This window comes from Lissotriton vulgaris, chromosome 4_1, assembly GCF_964263255.1.
Source record: "Lissotriton vulgaris chromosome 4_1, aLisVul1.2, whole genome shotgun sequence".
Taxonomy (NCBI): domain Eukaryota; kingdom Metazoa; phylum Chordata; class Amphibia; order Caudata; family Salamandridae; genus Lissotriton; species Lissotriton vulgaris.
In genome coordinates this window covers 1,717,214,042-1,717,235,240 of record NC_141691.1, presented here as the reverse complement: position 1 = coordinate 1,717,235,240, position 21,199 = coordinate 1,717,214,042, and the positions used below count along the sequence as shown (strand labels likewise).

Here is a 21,199-nt window from a genome sequence, read left to right as displayed (position 1 = left end):
CCCCGCCACCAAGGACAGGACCTCCCCTCACACTACTGTCTTAAACGCCTCCCACAGGGACTGCGCCAAGTCGACAGTACCTACATTTTTTAGGAAATAACGATCTGCATTCTTGGCGACCGCTCTCTTAGTAGCAGGGTCTTTCAAGTGCCACGCACTAATAGAAGCCACTCTACCAACTGTAGGCTGCCCAAGTTCCACCCGTAACCACATGGGAGAGTGGTCGGATATCCCCCTTCCAAGGTACCGTGCCTCTCTGACCGTAGCTGCCAGGGCCGCCGGTATCAATATGTAATCCAGTCTGGAAATGCTGTGGTCGCGGCGGTCACATGTGTGTACTGTGTCTGATTACGTACCTGCCAACTATCCACAAGCCCCATTGTTTCAAGGAAGGCCGAGAGACATCTATGAGCCGGTCTAAGTATTCTTGCCGGGTGTCTGTCAATCTCCCCGTCTAGTACTGCATTAAAGTCGCCCCCTAACACCAGGAGGCCTAGGGGCAGGGTGAGAACGACATTCCCCAGGTAACAGAAAGTGTCAGATTGCAGGCCAGGCGGGACATAGATCGACAAGAAGGTAACCGTCCTCCCCTCCCACTGTCCCGAGACACCAATATAACAGCCCCTCTGGTCGGACCACGTAGCCTGGATAGTTAAGGGAAAGGAGTTCTTCATCAAAATTCCAACCCCCCTGGGCCCTGTGCTAAACCCGGCGTGTGCCACTAATTTATAGTCCCCTTTATGGAGAGCAATGCAGCGGTTGCCGATGAGATGAGTCTCCTGCAACTCTGGAGAGTGTCTTCTCACCAACGGATTAACCATTCATCTCTTGATCCTGTCCACCAGGCCATTCACATTCAGCTTAGCACCTTTATCCCCGATCCCAGACTAACATTTGACATGTAACCAATATGGATATTGTCCGATCGTAACATTGCCACCTGATGCATGAAAAGAAAAGATTAAAGAAAACCCCTACAATGCAAACGATACTGCGTACAGTAGGATCTCCAAAACAAAACCTCGTCAACCGCTCCCGCTCTGCCCCCCCTCCCTGCATATGCTAACACCCAACCCAAACTCGCAGTGTGCCTGTCGCCCAATTACCCGCCCACTCCACTAACTAAAGGTAGTAACGAGGAGGGAACCATTGCCCCGCCCCAACCCCCTAACTCCAAAAGCACTGTCTTGAGCCCTGAAACAGTTCTCAGCTGTGGTACAGTCCATTAGGTCCAGCAGGGAATTTGCTGCAGGACCGCCCAACATCTGATTCTCTCAAACAGTGTAAACGTTCCTGTGGCTGCCACCATTACTGTTTCAGTCGTTCCTCCCCTCCTCCGTGATCTTGCACCTCCAACACGATTGAGGGTCTTCTGTCCACCCAGTCCGATGCCACTTCCGGGTTATCAAATAACCAGGCCTTTCCCTCGATTTCCACTCGCAGCCGAGCCGGGTATATCAAGGCATATCGCAGTCCTTTCTCCCGGAGTTTCTTCTTCACTGGGAGGAAACTTTGCCTTTGCTTCTGCACTGCCTGAGTAAAGTTCGGGAAGAGTGAGAGCGTAGCGTATTCGAATCGCAGGGGAGCCCCCGCCCGTGCCGCCTGCAGGATGACATCTCTGTCTCGGAAACTAAGCACTCTGGCAACCATCGGGTGAGGGGGCGCCCCAGGCCTAGGTCTCCCTCCCAGCACCCTTTGGGCCCTCTCGATTGTAAAAAAGTTAGTGAGACCCTTCGGCTTGAGATGCTTGAGGACAATGGCTTCTACAAACAAATCCGGCGCCAGACTCTCTAACCTCTCGGGCACTCCAAGAATGCTTATGTTATTGCGCCTGGCTCTCCCTTCATACTCATCAAGCTTCCGGTCCTTGGCATCCCGAGATGTTTTGAGGTCACGTACCTCCTGTTGCAATAACGCCATATCGTCGATCAAATTAGCAGTCTTGATATCAAGCGATTTAACTTTCTTGCTGGCCTCTGTAAGATCTGCACGTATCAGGTTGACCTCTATCGTGACTGTGTCTAGTTTATTTTCCAGGGATTCCATTTTATCCCCCAGTGAAGACTGGACCACGTTTATCGCTCCCATGACATCTGTTAGCGTGGGTTCTGTGGGGGCGCCATGTGAGTCTCCCCCCGAGAGGGTCTTCCTGAATACTACTGGGGACCCTTTAGGCATTGGGTAGCGGTCTAGCTTGTTAGATTGAACGCGTTTCGCTCCTTTCAAGGACATGGACGTCCGACTTCATCACCATCTCGGTGGTCGCCACTTTCCCATTTTACGTTGCTGATCTCAACAGGTCCTCTTGGATCCGGGATCGCAGTCGGTTCAGTGAGAGCCGGCCCAAATATCAGGCCCTCACCCTTTTCCGCGCCACAGTCAGGGAGCCGCGGTAAGGAACCTTTCCCCCGGGGTACGCGAATCCGTGTAGGGCCCCCCCTTCAGGTGCCCCAACAAGGGCGTACATTCAGAGGCTGCAGCTCTCTACAGTTATGTGCAAAAGTCTGCCACATGGGGGGGGGGGGGGTTGAGATACAGTCTCCACTGGGCCGCACCCACCGTATGAAGTACAAGGACAGCCCCGGTCGGAGAAGGTGTCCGTTCCTTCCTGCGCCAAAATCCTGGGAGTGGTGCGCTCAGCCAATATTGACTATATAGGCTCTCGCCAGCATACGCCTCTGACAGTAAGTATTTTGGGGTCTTTCCGCTTCCCCCGCGGTACACCAGGCCCGCCTCCTTATTCAGCCCCGCCAAAGCGCCTATCACCAAACTCTCTTTGCAGCCAGGCGTCCCCGCAGCTGCCCATTGTGGCCACGATGCCTTCACATCCAGTTATGTGTCCCCCGGCATCTCACCGGCATGTCATGGGGGTCCTCGCCTGTGCAGATCCTTGCACTTTAGCCTTCAGGTCCCGGTGGCATCCAGCCATGCACCCTGGCCCCCTAGCAGTCCAGGCAGCAGTCCGCCCTTGTCAGAGGGCGCGGCAGTCTACCGCAGCCCCCCCCCGACACCAAACCACCGCAAAGCGGTGCGTCAGTCCCGTAGGTGCTCCGGGCAGCATCACGCCCACAATCGCCACCTAAAATTATAACCCGGCAGGTCCGCAGCCAGAAACAGGGTCTCTGCAGGGCTGTTGTTCGACTTGCGGACGGACTCTGCATTAACTTTAGCCCCCGGCTTGAAGGGCAAGAAGGCCGGTGGCTGCAAGGCGGCATAGCTCAGGGCCCAGACATCGGAGCCGGCCCAGAAACGCCACGGGGGTGTCGCTCCCATTTCGCCGTCAGATGTCAGACTCAGCATCAATTACAGGATAATGCTGGAGGTGGCAGGGGTCTTAGGAGCAGAGGCTTCACGCGGCCATCTTGGTCTTGTGCGTGGCTCTTCCTCTCTTGAGTCTTTTTTAATGTTCTCCGCAAGGCCTCATCTTTAGACCATCCTATTGCTGTTATTGCTTTGGACGGAGAAAAAGCTTTAGATAGGATCGGATGGGATATTATGCTTCATTCTTTAAGATGGGTTGGTTTTCCTCCTAAATGGATTGCTTTGATTTCTCTATTGTATTCTGGTACCCAAGCCTCGATTTTTGTTAATGGTAAAATCTCAGATTATTTTCCTTTACTTAGAGGGGTATGATAAGGGTGTCCTTTATCACCTCTATTGTTTGTCATAGCATTTAAACCTTTTCTTAATAAATCAGATAGGATCCTCATATCTCAGGCTTCCAATTTGGTCCTCATCAGTTAAAATGTCTGTTTACGCTGATGACATTCTCCTATATTGTTCTAACCCTATAATCTCTTTCCCTCCTTTACTTCAACAAGTTGATATATTTTTTCAATTAGCAGGATATTGACTTAATACCGATAAGTGCGAAGTCTTGCCTTTAATTGTTCTATGACATAAGCATCTTTTTGTTCACAGGTTTTTCGTGGCAATCCTCTAAACTAAAATATCTGGGCTTGTGGTTTTCTTCGACGATTTTGGAGACATTAAAATCAAATTTTGACCACATAATCAAAACATTAAATGATACTATTGCACGTTGGCATGCTCTCTTCCACTATGGATGGGGTCAAATTGATTTGATTAAAATGAGGCTCACAACCCTGATATTATATATTTTCCATGATTCCTGTACACATCCCTGGGTATTATTTACAGAAAATTGACTCTCTCTTAACAAAGTTTCTCTGGAAAGACAAACCCCCACGCATAGCTTTGTCCTCTTTAAAAAGGATAAACCTAACAGAGGTCTTGGGTTTCCTGACTTCAAAACTTATCACACTGCCTTTTCCCTAAAACAGGCTGCCCGTTGGCTCTCCTCTGAACTTCCCTTTGTGGATTAAGATAAAGACATTTTTTATTTCCCCTTTTGGCTTTCAAGAATTTTGCTTTTTCTACTACGGTCTCATTATTACGGTCTCCTATCATCTCCCACTCGGATCTATGACGTTACAACGCGAAATATTACAACGCACTCTGTTACAACGCATTTTTTACAACGCAGGATCCATTACATCGCATGGCATTACAACGCATGACATTACATAGCAGATGCTATTACAACGCATGCCATTACAATGTAAGTATAGGTAAGTATATTACTTTTTTTTTAAATGTAATTAATTTCAATTTAATTTATTAAATAAATTAAATTATTTTAAAATAATTATTTTGTACATATATTACTTTAAGTTTAATTTAAAAATAACTATTAATAACAAAGAACTATTTTTTTAAATTACATTAAAAGATTTATTTTAAAACTAAACCCTAAAAATACCCCTGTACCCCAAAACCCAAACCCAGTCCTGAAACCTAAAAATACCCCTGTACCCCAAAACCCAAACCCAGCCCTGAAACCTAAAAATACCCCTGTACCCCAAAACCCAAACCCAGCCCTGAAACCTAAAAATACCCCTGTACCTCAAAACCCAAACCCAGCCCTGAAACCTAAAAATACCCCTGTACCCCAAAACCCAAGCCCTGAAACCTAAAAATACCCCTGTACCCCAAAAGCCAAACCCAGCCCTAAAACCTAAAAATACCCCTGTACCCCAAAACCCAAACCCAGCCCTGAAACCTAAAAATACCCCTGTACCCCAAAGCCCAAACGCAGCCCTAAAACCTAATACCCCTGTACCCCAAAACCCAAACCCAGCCCTAAAACCTAAAAATACCCCTGTACCCCAAAACCCAAACCTGAAATCAAAAAAATACCCCTGTACCCCAAAACCCAAACCCAGCCCTAAAACCTAAAAACACCCCTGTACCCCAAAACCCAAACCCAACCCTGAAACCTAAAAAATACCCCTGTACCCCAAAACCCAAACCCAGCCCTAAAACCTAAAAATACCCCTATACCCCAAAACCCAAACCCAACCCTGAAACCTAAAAATACCCCTGTACCCCAAAACCCAAACCCAGCCCTGAAACCTAAAAATACCCAAACACCCCAAAACATATACCTCAGTACCCCAAAACATATACTCCTATACTCATACTTATTTTTAAAAATTACTTGCATTAATATATTTAATTTAGAATATAAAAAAACATAAATTAATATATTTATTTATTATTAATATTAATTAAATTAATTAAATAATATTAAATAAAATTTTAAAAAATTATATACTTACCTATACTTACGTTGTAATAACATGCGTTGTAATAGCATCTGCTATGTAATGTCATGCGTTGTAAAGGCATGCGATGTAATGGATCCAGCGTTGTAAAAGTTGCGTTGTAATAGAAGTGCGTTGTAAAAGTTGCGATGTAACAGTTGTTTCCCCTCCCACTCACGTAAACCTTTAGCTCCTCTTTTACCATCATCTTATCCCTCAGTTTCTTCTCATCAGTAACAGCCCATTTTGCATAATAAATCATTACAAATTAAGAATCGTACCATATACTGGAAGACTTGGTGAACTAAAGGCTTCGGTTTGATATCTCAACTTCTAGCTGACGATCAACCCTTGTCATTTATTGATCTCCAAACACAATTTTCTTTACCAGCTACCTTTAATTCACAATATGCTCTTTTACATCCCTCTCTCATCCAATATCTTCTTACTTTACCACTCTCTTCCAACCCCCCCCAAAGTATACTACGCTTTTTCGAATAGTAGACATTTCCCCATCTGCATCCACTTTATACAAAGCCTTACAATTACCGTCAGAAAGGCTTAAAACAAAGTTTTAGTTACCATGGGAAAAAGACTTATTACAATGTTGGCCAACTAGATAGAATATTGGATAAATTATGGCTTAAACTTCACAAAACCTCTCAAGCTGAAAACACCACTCAGACCATTTATTTTGTTTATCAACGTTTGTTATTTACTCCAGCGACTTTAGCATCTTTTACATCAAACATGTCTTTTACATGTTGGTCATGTTCCTAGTCTATTGCTGGTTTAGAACACATGTTATGTTAGTGCCCTCCTATCCATTTGTTTTGGCAGCCGGTTAGGACCCAAGTCACAAAGATTTTCATGGTTAAGGTCTCTTTTTCTATAATCAACATATTTTTAGGTACTCTATCACCCCAATGGCCTCAGTCACCATCGAATTTTAAGTTGTTAGATCTATTGTTAGCTGTTGCTTTTCACTTAACCTCAAACTGTTAACAAGCAGATAAAGTCAATTTTAGATCCTGGTGGAATGCTGTGGGTTTTCGCCATAGATTAGACACCAACTATGTTTCTCCTATATCTCTGGTGATCAACAGGGATCTTTAATGGCTACAATTAACTACATATTTATCCCTATCCACCTCCTCTGATCCTAAAGTTACTAATGTATCAGATGATGTATAGAAGCCTCCTTAATTTCACCTTGTTGTCTTTTCTATAGATCATTAGATGATACCCATGCTTTTCGATTTATTTTATTTTGTCATTTAGTTTTGCTTATTATGCTTACAGTGTTTAGTTATTACCATTTCTTTTTTTTCTTGACATTATAAGTAATTGTATACTGTTCCCTCCCCCTTTGCCCCTCCCCTTTTATTGTTTATATTATGTATAATTCTCTTGCACACAGCGTGAGAATTATAAGGTTCACATATTCTTGTGTCTCTTATAATCTTTATGTTAAATAGGATTTATAATAATTCATTGTATTGCTGTTCCCTTTCTTTTTCATGGTGTTCTTAATAAACTCAAACAAAAAAAGACCTAATTGTCGCAGGTTCAAATCTCAGCGGGTCCACTCTACCTTTCATCCTTCAGAGGGCCATAAAATGAATAACATTTAGTTGGGTAACAATAAATATCTGTTATTCAGCACCAAGATAGCCTTTGGGGTGCTTGTGCACTTTACAAATACACGTTATGTTCTGTAAATGTTGGATCACAAAAGAAGAAAATAACTGATTAAATGTGCAAGTTGCGAGGGAAGGGTCTACTGCAAGATGCACAACAAGGCTTAGGAAACATTGAAGTGGTCAGAGCAGGGGCATATTGGTGGATAGTGTATCCAACCCAGAAACTGCTACACCTGAGGGTTCTCCACTTAGACCGCCCTGAGCCACATACACTAGTGACAACCCGCCCTCACAACTGAACATGAAATCCCCTTCACACTAGTCCTGTACATGCACCCTTCGTCTTGTGCCTCATTATATATAATTCTCTTACATTATCTGAGGGGGGATCCCTAGGATACATATCAGACATCTTCAAATCAATAGGCAGCATTGACTCAAGGGAGGGGAGGCAGAGGGGTGCAGGGAGGGATTGAATTGTACTGTGCGTAAATGATTGACAGATGAATAATGACTGTATAGCATCTGATAGTTGTTGTGTAAACCCCAATAAAATCTGTTTAAAAAAATGTTATGTGAATAATGTTCATGTACTTTGGTGTGTAAGTACCTAACTATAAAGGTTCAGTAGGGTTTCAAAATTGCACAAATTCTATATGGTAGTATCTTCTACACATTAGGCTGGCCAACTAAAGAGGAGTCCTTGAAAGGTAAAAAAAATATCAAACTGAATTAATGTTGAGAGTGCATAAAATGTTAAATGTGTCCTTTTCTGAAAGTTTAAAAAGATACTTTCAGGACCTATTATCACTTAGTGGCTTTTATAGGCGATTACATCAATTACATTTCACAAGTTAGCCCGTTTGCTCTATGTTTCCCAAAGTGTGGGTCGCAAATCACTAGTGGAATGCAAATTGATTTTTGATGGGTCGCAAAATCACAAGCAATAAATAAGGATGCCTTTGGATTATGTATTTATGTTGTCACATCTGCTGCTGCACTTCAAGACATAAGTCAAATCCCAGGCTATGTCTTCTGGAAAATTGCTGCATTATTTATTTTTTATATATAACACTAGCAGCCCGCCCCAGCGTTGCCTGGGGCAGAAAGGGGCTGGGGGCAGTACACCCGCTCCCGCCCGACCCCCTCCCGCACCGACCTCCTCCCGCACAGACTCCCTCCCACCCCGACTCACTCGCACCCCCCTCCCGCCCGGACTCACTTGCGCCCCCCTCCCGCCCAGACTCACTCGCGCCCGCCAAATTGTTGTTCTAATCGTAAACCCTTTGCACCCCAGTACCTCCTCCGAAACTGCTGCCTCCACACCTTTCCTCGGGCCCCGCAAAGATCCTGCAACCTTTGGCAGCTCAGAGCCGCACGGCAGATGTCAGCGGCAGTAAGTCCTGGGGAGCAGAGGATGCGTTCCAGCAACTCTCCGGGCAGTGCGCTCAAGCGCGGACCCTCCGCTCCACCGCACTTGTCGCTCGGACTCTCCAGCCCGGCACTCGGCTCCCCCGTTGTCGCCATCTTTAGTGTGTCAAAAAGTGAGAGCTCCGATGCCCGCCCACAGCCCGCTGCAGAGCCGTAGACATAGAAGAGAGTCACGGCCCTGAGAGACTGAAATCGAGGCATTACTGCACCACCCTCCTCCTTGTCGTCATCACGCACGTCGCGTCGTGGCCAGCGCTAGATCCCGGCCGGCGCTACTTTCAGGGGACTACTTTGTTTAGAAACGTAATTTTTTTAATTTACTTTTTTTTTAAATTTATATAGCCTATGTCCATCTACACACCCTTACATTTTCATAGATGTATCGGGTGTGTAGATTGGCGCTGTGGTTCCCGAGTTTACCTGGCCAAAAGGTGCAAGTTCTCTCTTTATAGTAGTAGTATAGATATAGATATAGATGGGGGAATGGGATTTACAAATTCATCTCACTTTGAAGTCAGAGAAAGTAAGGTAAACTGAACCACGTGACAATCTTTCTGAGGAACAGGTGTGTAAAAGGTAAGTCTGTAGGATGTAATCCTTTGTGACCCACATACAAACGTAAATGCCTGAAAATGAACTGTAAACATTCAGCAGTTAGGAAAGCAAACATTAAACACATTTTTTTGTAATTCTGAAGTGTGATGGAAACAAAGACTTTAATAGCATCAAAACAAATCAAGATACAATACTTGGTGGTGCACAAATGACAACAGATCTGGGTTTAATCCATCACCGTTCTTTAGCCCACTCTGCCACCCCAGTTCAGACATGGCCATATGCAAATCAGTCTGACCCTGTGCCTCATGGGAACAGTCCAGCCCGAACTGCCAAGCCATGCCTTCCCTGGACCGGAAACAAGCTTCCTAGGACCGGTTTCTGGCATTCCAGCCGTCTTCAGCCATTTGTCACCCCGAGTGGGATGGGTATACTCAGACGTGAGTCTCATGCTCTCCACGCCACTGGAGTCAAGCTATCCTGGCTGAAGACGGCTGAAAGCCAGAAACCGGTCCTAGGATGCTTGATTCCGGTCCAGGAAAGACATGGCTTGGCAGTTCGGGCTGGACTGTTCCCATGAGGCACAGGGTCACGGCTGATTTGCATATGGCCATGTCTGAACTGGGGTGGTGTGGAGTGCAAAAAAACGATGGATTTAGGCCCAGATCTCTGTACTGGGGTGAATGTATGACATTGTTCTGCATTCTGTCCATCAACTGTTGTTTTTGCATCCATCAAAGGGAGGCTGCTACAGGGGCTCAAGGACACCACCACCACCAGCATGTGGTACAGCAATAAACAAGGCAGGGTTGGTCAGGAGGCTTTGCGCACTATAGCCTCCTTTCTACGAAAAGTTGCGACGCCATTCCACACTGGTCAAATCATCACCCTGCTGGTGTTCTGGGCTCTGCCTCACCTCTCTAAGGAAGATGAGAGACTCCATTTAGTAGACCCCCAAAAATAGTTCAATTTCCAACAAAAATCATACCAAAGAACACCGGGGAGGGGAGAACGATCAGCCCTTTGTGGGATTTACTGGAGCAAAAAAAGGCATGGTTGTGCAGAAGCATACCATTTCAAGCGTGGTCATGCTCTGCATTAAAATCTGGTACACCCCGACAAAGAAGCAGCCTGAATAAGACCCACTCTACCAGGGCCAAAGCTGCTACCACTGCATTGACACGTGGAGTCCTTGTCCTAGTCAATTGCCAGGTAGCTAAGTGGGCGTACCTCCATACATTCACAAAGCACTATTGTCTGGGCAGCCAAGTCTGATGAGAAGGACACTTCGTCCACTAGGTTCTGCAGAACTTTCATGTTCGAGTCCATTCACAGCCACCTCACAAAGGTTTTGCTTTGGTACCTTATCAAAAGGCAAGGAATCTGCACCTAGAAGTATCTATTCGAAGAACAAGCCACCTACCTTTTGTAATGCTATTTCTAGTATCTAGCCGGAGATACCTCACAAACCTTTCCATTTGCCCAGATCTGTGACTGGTCTCTACCCATGAATAATAGGAATCAAAGTTGAGGAATCTGCACACTGGTCTTTCAATTCACTGAGCTTTTCCCACTTATCCAACATCACTTTGGTGCAGTCCGAAACTAATTTCACATAAGGTTTCAGAACATCATTGTCAAAACCTTGAGTGAGCAGCCTTCGATGCTGGAACCACTTTTGACCACACAGGACCAATAGGCCTTTACTGATCCAAGGAACTACAAAATCGTAGGACAGGTCCGATTTGGGATGCCCTCTGCCAAGCATTGCCTTAGCATATTCAGGATGAACAATGAAAAATATGTTGAGAATCCTCCAAACCATACAGGATAGGCGTATTGGTATTTTTCTGCCCATGCAACAAGGACATCCAAATCTGTTCCATCACCACGAAACTCACGCACATTCTCTAAGAACCAGTGGCTCGGAGGGCATGGAAACTGTGCGAAGGCATTGATGAGCTTCTTCCGCCTGAAGTACAACTGTAGCGCCTTGACAGATACAAAGACCAGGCAGGCCACCTGCAGGAGCTCCCCACCGTCCATGGTGGCCCAGGAGCTCACTAGCACCTTCTGCAGAGCGGATGCCATGCATCTTTCAATTCACTTGTTGGGCTCCGCATCTGGGGCGCGGACAGTCTTGAAAGTAACGGACGTTAGCGCACAGGAGTGGTGCCGGCAAAGGTACTGCATGTCACTTCTGTAGCAGAATGTTGTCTGTGCAGAGCAACATGGCGCCACCTCTCGGCATGCTGAGGTATTATGGAAAGGTTTCCAGATCCAATCTGATGCCTGGGAAATCTTATTAATTTGGTTAAAGCCCATTGCTACATACCTATCCTAAGCGGAGTTACTGGCTAGCTTGACACCCAACTACACTATCTCTGTGGCCACCGGCTGGCCCAAAGACTGACAAAACCCTCAGGAAGACTACAAAGTTAGCCCCTGTATGGCTTGAAGCTGTCCACCACTCCTTCCCCCACTTTCCCAGGCGAAATCGACATCTCCATATTCGTATCCGGAAATAACCTCATACAAGCCTCAGTTAACCACCTCAGCATCTTTGAACACCACTTCAGCACTCTATATGATCTTCTAACCTCCCCTGCCATCATGCCTACTGCCGGACACCCACAGGCAGCCCTTCCGAGTGCACTCCCTCTAACACTAGCCCCATCTCCACCTGATCCTCCGGCTTACTGCGAAGCCTCCCAATCCCAGACCTTTGAACCCGCCACTACAGTAGCATCCTCTCTCTCGCCTGACTCTTCCCCATCTTATTCGCCAACCCAAATCTTCTCTCCCTTTTCCTCTCTAGCCTCCCTTCCTTCTCCCGACTCACCATCATCCCTCTCAGCCACCCAAAGCCTCTCCTATCCTATTGACCTACTGCCTCCCTACCCCAGCCACTCCCTTCTTTCTTCTCTGTCCCATCATCCCCCACTGTCTGATCTCCCTCCCCCTACCCCCCTACTCACAGAGTCCCCTCACGTCATCACCCCTTCCGCCCCTTGAGGGATTCCAATCCCATTCTTTCTTATTGATCCCCAATCTCATAGAGATGTGATCACCTCTCTTCTCTTGACTTTCTCCCCCTCCTCTTCTCATAGCCTCCATCAGGCCACTGGGAATGGGGGCTTTCACACTAAAATCCCTCCTCAGCCTAACATCTGGAACACCCCTCACTCCCCGCCTCCTGGGTTCCCTCCTAGTGCACCCCCCAATCCTCCCTCCCCGGCTAACGCCAAACATTCCCCTCTCCCCACTGACCCCTTTTCCTCCTTACCGTATAAGTTTGTAACCCAACCGCTCCTTAACATCGAACTCCACCTCTCTATCTTGGCGTTGGAATTTTCATCGCTCAGGAAAGACTTTAACGCCCTCTCTGATACTAAACCTGCCAATCATCCCGTCCCTATCGGCGAAGCTCATACCAACTCTTCTTTTCCTCCACAAAGAAGACCATTCCTTATGGCAGACCATCTGAGGGTATCCCTGGTAACTGCCTCCTTATCCCAACCCAAGCAACGAACCATCTCTCCTACCCGGAACCCAGAGATCTAAATATTTCCTACCCCTCCAGCTCCATGGCTGTTGACTCTCTTACCACACACCACTACTCCAGTGATCCTAGAGAGACGCAGCAGTCCTAACGCCACTGGCTCACCTAAGCCCTCTCTGCTACTCACTGCCACTACCGATCTTCTACACTTCACTCCACTATTCCTGTGATCTTGGGGATAAGCCGCACCCCGACCTCCCCTGGATCGCCCAGGCCCCCCTCGCAATTCACCACTATCCACCCAGGATGCCCCCCTGATACCAACCACAAACCAACCCCTCAACTGCATGCTGATCAACTGAAGGTCAGCTGCACGACACGCTATCGAAATCTCTGAGACTATCCTCGTTGAAGGCATCGACATTACCTTTCTTACAGAAAGCTTGCTCACGCCTCACTCCTCTTCTATTCTTGACATGCTCTATTCCCGGGTTACTCTATCCTCAGAAAAAGATAGGCTCAACAAAATCGGGGGTGGCCTAGCCATAATTTATAAAGATGAACTCCCACTCTCCCTTGTTAAGCACTCTGACCAAGCCTCTTTTGAGTACATGTTAGTTGAACTTTAAGCCCAGGGGGCCCATGCTATTCGACTGCATAACATTTACCATCCCCCTGGTGACCCGCTGACCTTTGTGGATGAACTGTCTGACTTACTTTCCCAAGCCTCGATTTCCAACTCCAAACACATCTTCCTCGGTGACTTCAATATTCACTGGAACAATAAGATGATCCCTCGGTTATCATCCTCAATGATCTACTTGAAGTTACTGACATGAATCAACTCTGCTATTCCCCAACACATAACAAAGGAGCCACTCTTGACGCCATCACTAGCAAAGATTTGGCTTCCCTTTCGCACATTTTCCCCATTGATTGGTTGAGCCATCACCTTATTCTCTTCACGATCAACAACATGACCCTACCTCTTCCCCCCAAAAACACCAAACACATGAAAATATCCAGAAACCTTCACCTTATTCCTCCGGGTGACCTGGAGACTAAACGTAAACCGAAACTTCCAACTTGCCCCTCCCTCACAAAATGCTAACGCTCTTACTGAATACTACAACAAATCCATCATCGAGGTCCTTGACCAAATTGCCCCTGCCAAATCAAAATCTCAAAGAAACATCCCCACAAAATCCTGGTTTAATGCTGATCTCAACGAGAGACATGCACTCAGGTCAACAGAAAGCACTTGGAGACAACATCCCTCCCTCCCAAACCTTGCCCTCCTCAGATCGGCTCGGGTTAATTACAAAAACATATCCACAACGAAAATGCCTTCTTCTTCCACGCCCAACTCGACCGAGCTAAGAATAGACCTAGGGAACTATTCAACATTATCAAAAATCAAACAGCTTCGGCTCCCCCCAAATTGATTGCCACTACCAAAAGATGTGAAGAAATTGCCAATTTATTTTCTGATAAAATTTCCAAGATTGATCTTTCCTTTGCGGTTATTCCCCCACCACAGGGCTCCTCACCCCTACATACCCCCCACCAAAGTCGCCTTGTTCACCTTCGCCCCCTCCAGACTCTGTTCTTCTCCCGCACTCCGCCGACCCCCTTGAGCACCTCCTAACCAGCCCTCAGCCCAAAAATAACGCATCTTAGCTTTACTTCTGCCCAGTTACTGAACGAGAAGTCCTCAACATCATCTCTAAACTTAAACCCTCCTCTCATACCTTTGACCCACACCTCGCCAACCTCGTCCAAGATTTAAAGTATATAATCTCAACTTATTGGACTTCCATCATCAACTCCTCCTTGGCCTTCGGATTTGTCCCAGTTTCCCTCCAACTTGGCCAAATCTCTCCCATCCTCAAAAATGCTACTGCTGACCCTAACAACCTTAACAATTTGCGCCCGATTTCCAACCTGCCTCTTCCTTCCAAGCCCCTCGAAAAATGCATCCTACGATAACTGGACAAACATATCGACTCATTCAACCTTTTTGATACATTACAGTCTGGCTTCCGAAAGGGCTGTAGTACAGAAACCCCGATGCTCAATATTGTTGACAATATCCGTCTTTCTCTCGACAAGGGGGAGGCTTCCCTTCTCATCCTCCCTGACCTCTCCGCTGCTTTCGATACTGTCAGCCACCCTACCTTACTCAACACCATCAAAGATCGATTTGGCTTCAATGGCACTGTTCTCGAATGGTTCTCCTCCTTCTTTCAGCACAGAACCCAGCAAATTAAAATCAGCAATTGCCTCTCTAAACCTATGCCTGTCTCCCTGGGTGTTCCTCAGGGGTCTATTCTCTCTCCTGCTCTATTTAACCTCTTCATGGAGCCCGTCACCCTCATGCTAAAGAAAGCAGGTATCAACTACCACCTCTATGCTGATGATACCTAACTTTACTATAAAATCAAATCCCATGCTTACATTCTGTACCTAAATGATACCCTGACTAAGATTCAACAATGGTTCCATCACAATCTCCTGAAACTCAAACCTAAAAAAACTGAAGTCATTCTCTTCCCCTCAAAAACAACCAGCTCCCCATTCTACACTGGCTCTCTGACTTCAAAGCTCTCAACTGCTCCTTGGCCTCCTCGAACTCAGTTAAATCTCTCAGAATTAGCATTGACCAAAACATCAGCCTTTCTCCCCACATAAAAAACGCAGCTAAAGGCACCCTCTTTTCCCTACATCACCCCAAGAAAATCAAACCCTTCATTCTGTTGATGACTTTAAATCTGTTGTCCAATCATTAGTTCTCTCCAGATTAGACTATGGTAATGCCTGCTCTTTGGAACACCCAAATTCCACCTAGCTAATATCAAATCTGTCCTGAACCTCGCGGCCAGGCTTATTTCCGATTGCAAGAGGTCCGATCACATCCCCCCATCCTCAAAGATCTCCACTGGCTTCCTATCGATGGCAGATCCAGCTACAAGACTGCGTGCATTACACATAAAGCCTTACATCTTCAAACCCCACTGTATCTCTTCTCACAAAGACTTCACAAAGCGGGCTGCTCTAGAGATAGGAGGAGCACCAATGCTCTTTTACTGGTTTCTCCTTTGGTTAACAAGAAATCTACCCAATTACGCTCTTTCTCCGGTAGTGCACCTACAATCTGTAACTCTCTCCCCAAAGATCTACGGTGCAACCCCTCATACTGCAGCTTCAAAAGAGATCTCAAGCGACACCTTCTCCTCAAATACTGGGGTCCTTAATGCTGTCACCTTACAGTTTTCTCACATCCTGCCCATTAGTAGGTTATGTTTCTCACCGCCTTATACCTGACCGCTAACCCTCTCCTCTCTTCTTCACACATACCGCCATCCTCCTTCGTCCAGCCCTCATATTTTCACTGCATACTCCTCCATGCCACCTCCTCCCCCTTCTCCCTCCATGGCTCAACCCCATTCCCATACCTCTCCCCACTACCCCCTACAAACCTCACTGGCTCTGATATCCAATGCATGCTTATGGACTAAATGTTACATTTTATTTCCTTGTCTTTGTATTTATTGTTCTGTACATTTTACTCATATTTTGCTTTTCCATTTTTGTACTAATGTAATACTGCATAGTGAGTTCACTCACATCCCCTGTAAAGCGCTCTGATACCCTTGGGTCTAGCCAGCGCTATATAAAACCGTTTAAATAAATACATTGAAAACACTACTGCCAGTTGTTTTTAACCATTTTTTTCCACATCTTGGCAGATAGTATGATGGGGCTCTGGTTCACTCGTGTTCCTGGTTTCTCGTTTCTGCTGCTGAACAATTCAAAAGTAAAAGACCTCGGGGAAGATGTTCTACTGTACCAAGCAAATCACAGGGAAGGAAAAGCATGGAGACACCCTACGGGCACAGAATTGAAAGGATGCAAAAGTGTTCACTCTGCCACTGTGATTTGAATGCATCTGTTCAAAGCTCTTTTTGCTGAGATGTTGAATTGCTTACTAATGCAAGGTTTAACAATCTAGTTTTTTTCTGATGCTATAAGACACTTTGACGGAAGAAACATTAGCTGTTTTATTTGGACTTTTTTTCAATTTGTATTTTACACTACAGGAAAAACATCTTTATTCCTAAATATGCTGACATAAGCAGAACACATTTTATACAAGTGGCGTTAATATTTACAGACTCCCATCTATCAAAAATAAGTTGGTAGTTGCCCTTCTTCACACATGATTCCTTTGTCAGGTTGGCTGGCCAGGGGTGGTTAAAAAAGAAATAGATAGTCAGTTTCTACATTGATAACAGAGGTGAGTAAAAGGGAACATATACTCATTTCCTCAAGAGAAGCTTAGTACTGCCTAACAAAATGTTGATTGCTAGAGGTCACACTGAAGATTAACAAGATTAACAACCTAATTTTGGGAAGTTGATGAAGTCCTCTAATATTTCCTTTTAAGTCGCAAATCTCCATATGTAAAAATAAATATTGGATGACTAACAACATCTAACAATCAGATTGTAGCTTTTAAACAGATTGCAGAGATACGGTTATTGTTTTTTACCTAAAATATCCCCAGGAGGGCACCGGCATTTTCCTTCCAAATTTAAACCGCTTGGGCATCTAATGCAATCCCAGCCATCTGATGTAACACCCTACAGAAACAGTGGCAAAAGACAGGAAACATTTCAGGTGAGTTAGTTAACACTCCACAGACATGTTTAGCTAATTTATTGATACGCTTTTTAAAAGTGAGAACATTACTTTTTCAGCATCAGATAGCACATTAGTTCATCACGGAAACAGACGCACAACCTATAATGTAAATAAACAATAGACCAACAGAAATTAAGATATGCTTGTTCACCTTCAAATATTGCCTCCGAAACCAACACAGCCCATAGTTACAAAGTATGAATTCTTGATCGTGAGGACGCCTAAGCTTGCAGTCGTTCAACCGCCTCCTTTTCTTTCTATGTGTGATAAGTCAATCCCTGGTGTGTTTGATATATATCTACCGCTTGTGAGCCACGTCTAATGGTCCAAGGGACAACACGAATTATCCACTCCCTTATCTGCTCCATGCGTTCCTTCCCTCCAGCTACCAAATTGATGAGACATTAGCCAATCAGTGGGGACGTTACATGGGCGTTCTAAGTAGAGTGGGCAAAAAACTAGGGAGTACAAGAAGCAATATGGTCAGAAACTTCTAATTACTTTTAAATTGTTTGTCTTATCTCCCTTTCCTTCCATGTTTCTTGAACTGGCATCACCAATACACACTATATGACAAAGCGTATACAGAAAGGGCTTTTGGATTTTTCTCTTTAGTTATTGGCTGTTGCATATTATCACATCGCAATTGGCGGTTAAAGCAGAGATGGGGTAAAGTAGAACCTTTTCATTTATTTTTTATTTTTTAAGGGGTTTAGTATGATCTATTTCACATGCTGCAGGTCCTCCCTCCTCTGGCCAGACCACTCTTTCCATATACTTTAAAGAATAATTATATGTCATTTAAAAATAGGGAGGGTAACGGTAAAGCAAGCTAAGGGGTTTACAGGGTTTAGGGACAGGTAGAGCTAGATGGAGGTAAAGGGTTTTCAAAGTTCAGTTGTGGGAAGAGGTAAAGGGTGGTAAAGATTTTTAGGGTTCAGGGAAGGAGTTGTTAGGGTTTGGGTAAAGGGAGGTTTTCTGAGTTCAGGGCAGGCTACAGCTAAGAGTATGTACGGGGCTTATACGGTTGAAGAGAGGAAGAGGTAAAGGAAGGTAATGCCTAAAAAAAAGGAAAAAGGGGGGGGGGGGTGGTGTGTGACAGAGAAACTATATATATATATATATATATATATATATATATATATATATATATATATATATATATATATATATATATATATATATATACACACACACACATGATTGTGGCACATCAGATTTTAGAAACATTGCTTAAGATCTGCAAAAATATTTTCAAATAATCATTTAAAGTTTTGACCTTTGCTTTATATTCGCATCCGCTTATTTGATTTTAACTTTAAATTTTGGACAAGTATTAGAATTATTTTCTGTACTTAGTCATCACACTTTGGGTGTACCTTAATGTTGGCTCTTTTGCTGCTATTCATGGTTAATATGGGCACTAGCCCCGGATTTGACACTGTAAATAATGAACGCAGATAATATAATATATTGTGTTTTATTTATTTAGCACTTTATTTGTATAGTCTGCTCCCTATTTCTATGAATTGTTGGGAGTGTTTCCAATGTAGCCATGTGGTATTTAAGGGCGTGGGCTCTCTAAGCATGTCATGTGATCAAGGCCGGGGCAACCTGGTTGAAACGCGTCATGTTGGAGGAAAATAAAATTGCACTTTAAAGAATGTACCTTTTGTTGCGGTCTGTTCGTGGTTTCAAGGCGCTGAGTGGAGTTTTGCCCTACTGTTGTGCTTTTCAAGGACTTGGTAGTTATATATATATATATATATATATATATATATATTCTAGCAATTCAAAAAATAACGCCGCACTCTTCTCGGGTGGTTTCAATACGGTTTATTTCAGCTCCATCATACTTCCTTCACCTACGCGTTTCTAACAAAACTGTTCTTGATCACGGTACATATATATACACACACACATATATCCATACTAATATAATAAAGAGAGGGCCCAAACCTTTGAGGCGGGTAATCTCAGGAACCACAGCACCAATCACAACACCCAATACAGCGTTGGAAAGGGCAGATGCAGCAGAAGGACATAGGCTATGCAGACGCCCACCATATACATTTAAAAGATAAAAGAACCGTGCCAGCAAAGTAGTCCCTTGTGGGCGTGTCTGCATTGTGCTGGGGGCGTGACAAATGCTGGGGGCGTGTGGTACGTTCCGCCCTTCATGCCATGTCTCATATCGTGTGCTAATCCCACCCTGCTCCCTTTAAATACCCCTGTACCCCATAATCATAACCCACCCTTACACCTTAAAATACCCCTGTACCCCAAAACCCAAACCTAGCCCCGAACCCTAAAATACCCCTGTGCCCCAAAACCCAAACCTAGCCCTGAACCCTAAAAATACCCCTGTACCCCAAAACCCAAACCTAGCCCCGAACCCTAAAAATAACCCTGTACCCCAAAACCCAAACCTACCCCCGAACCCTAAAATGCCCCTGTACCCCAAAACCCAAACCTGGCCCTGAACCCTAAAAATACCCCTGTACCCCAAAACCCAAACCTTCCCCTGAACCCTAAAAATACCCCTATACCCCAAAACCCAAACCTATCCCTGAACCCTAAAAATACCCCTGTACCCCAAAACCCATACCTATCCCTAAAACTACCCCTGTACCCCATAACCCAAAACGATATCTGAACCCTTAAAATACCCAAACACCCCAAAACATATACCTCAGTACCCCAAAACATATACCCCTATACCCATACTTGCCTTATCCAAACATTAAAAAAAACATGCTTTTACCATTCATGCATTTACAACGAATTTTGTTGTAAATGTATGCATGGTAAAAGCATATAAAATGTAATGCCATGCGTTATAATGGTATTGAGGAGTCATGGTACTTTCGTAATGAAAGTATGCGGAGTGATGGTATGCGGAAAGAAAGTTGCAGAATAATGGGTGTTTACCCTCCCCCGGTAAGTACATTGATGGCACGGCGGCCCACATCTCCAGCAACATACTCATATTTTTTCACCACCCATTTGAAGAATGCACAGGTCTCGCTCATTGATGGCCAGCACCGACATACACTTTTAGACACACCTCCCGCCACAAGTTCTAGAATTGTGAACTTTAGAGCTGGGGAGCTACATTCGAATCTCGGCATCAGCCCAACATCCTGTGATTCCAGGCAAATCGCTTTGTCTCCCCGTGCCTATCACAAATGAATGTGTTCTTCTGTAATGTAAATTGTGCTAATGCCATGTTGTCGAGTTTGCGCTATATAATAATATAGCAAGGAAAAATAAAGTAGGGAAACTCGAGTTCACACACTACTCTTAAGTGCATCTGCAGTGCACTGTGAATCGGAGCGTTTCACAGATAAGAAATGCTATCAAAACGAAATCCTACGGCAGCAATTCATACCCGGACAACATCGGGACGGGATATATATATATATATATATATATATATATATATATATATATATATATTAGATGTATATAGATAGATATATATAGGTCTTGTAGTACAATAGCAATGAGGGACAAACATCAAGATGAATGTAAAAACAGACTAGTAGCAAGGGGTTTCGAAATTAAGAAATTGGAAACCAGCATGGCGAAAGCTAATCGCTTGGATCGCCAAGAACTCCTTAACCATCATAGACCCAGGATCATAACTACCCCAGTAGAGGCTGAAGAACCAAACACCATACGCTTGATAACAGGGTATAGTCGTCAAGCACGACAAATATCCCAACTGATCAAAC

The 21,199-nt window shown here is 44.8% G+C and overlaps 1 protein-coding gene across 2 annotated transcripts in view; it reads right to left on the bottom strand.

Moving 5' to 3' along the window:
* Positions 1-21,199, bottom strand: part of TMEM67 (transmembrane protein 67) — a 1,133,211-nt gene that overhangs the window by 988,293 nt on the left and 123,719 nt on the right. For both annotated transcript variants that reach the window (XM_086965990.1, XM_086965991.1), the window contains exon 3: positions 17,311-17,401. In XM_086965990.1, coding sequence (XP_086822116.1) covers positions 17,311-17,401 — 91 coding nt within the window. The remainder of the gene's footprint in view (positions 1-17,310; positions 17,402-21,199) is intronic.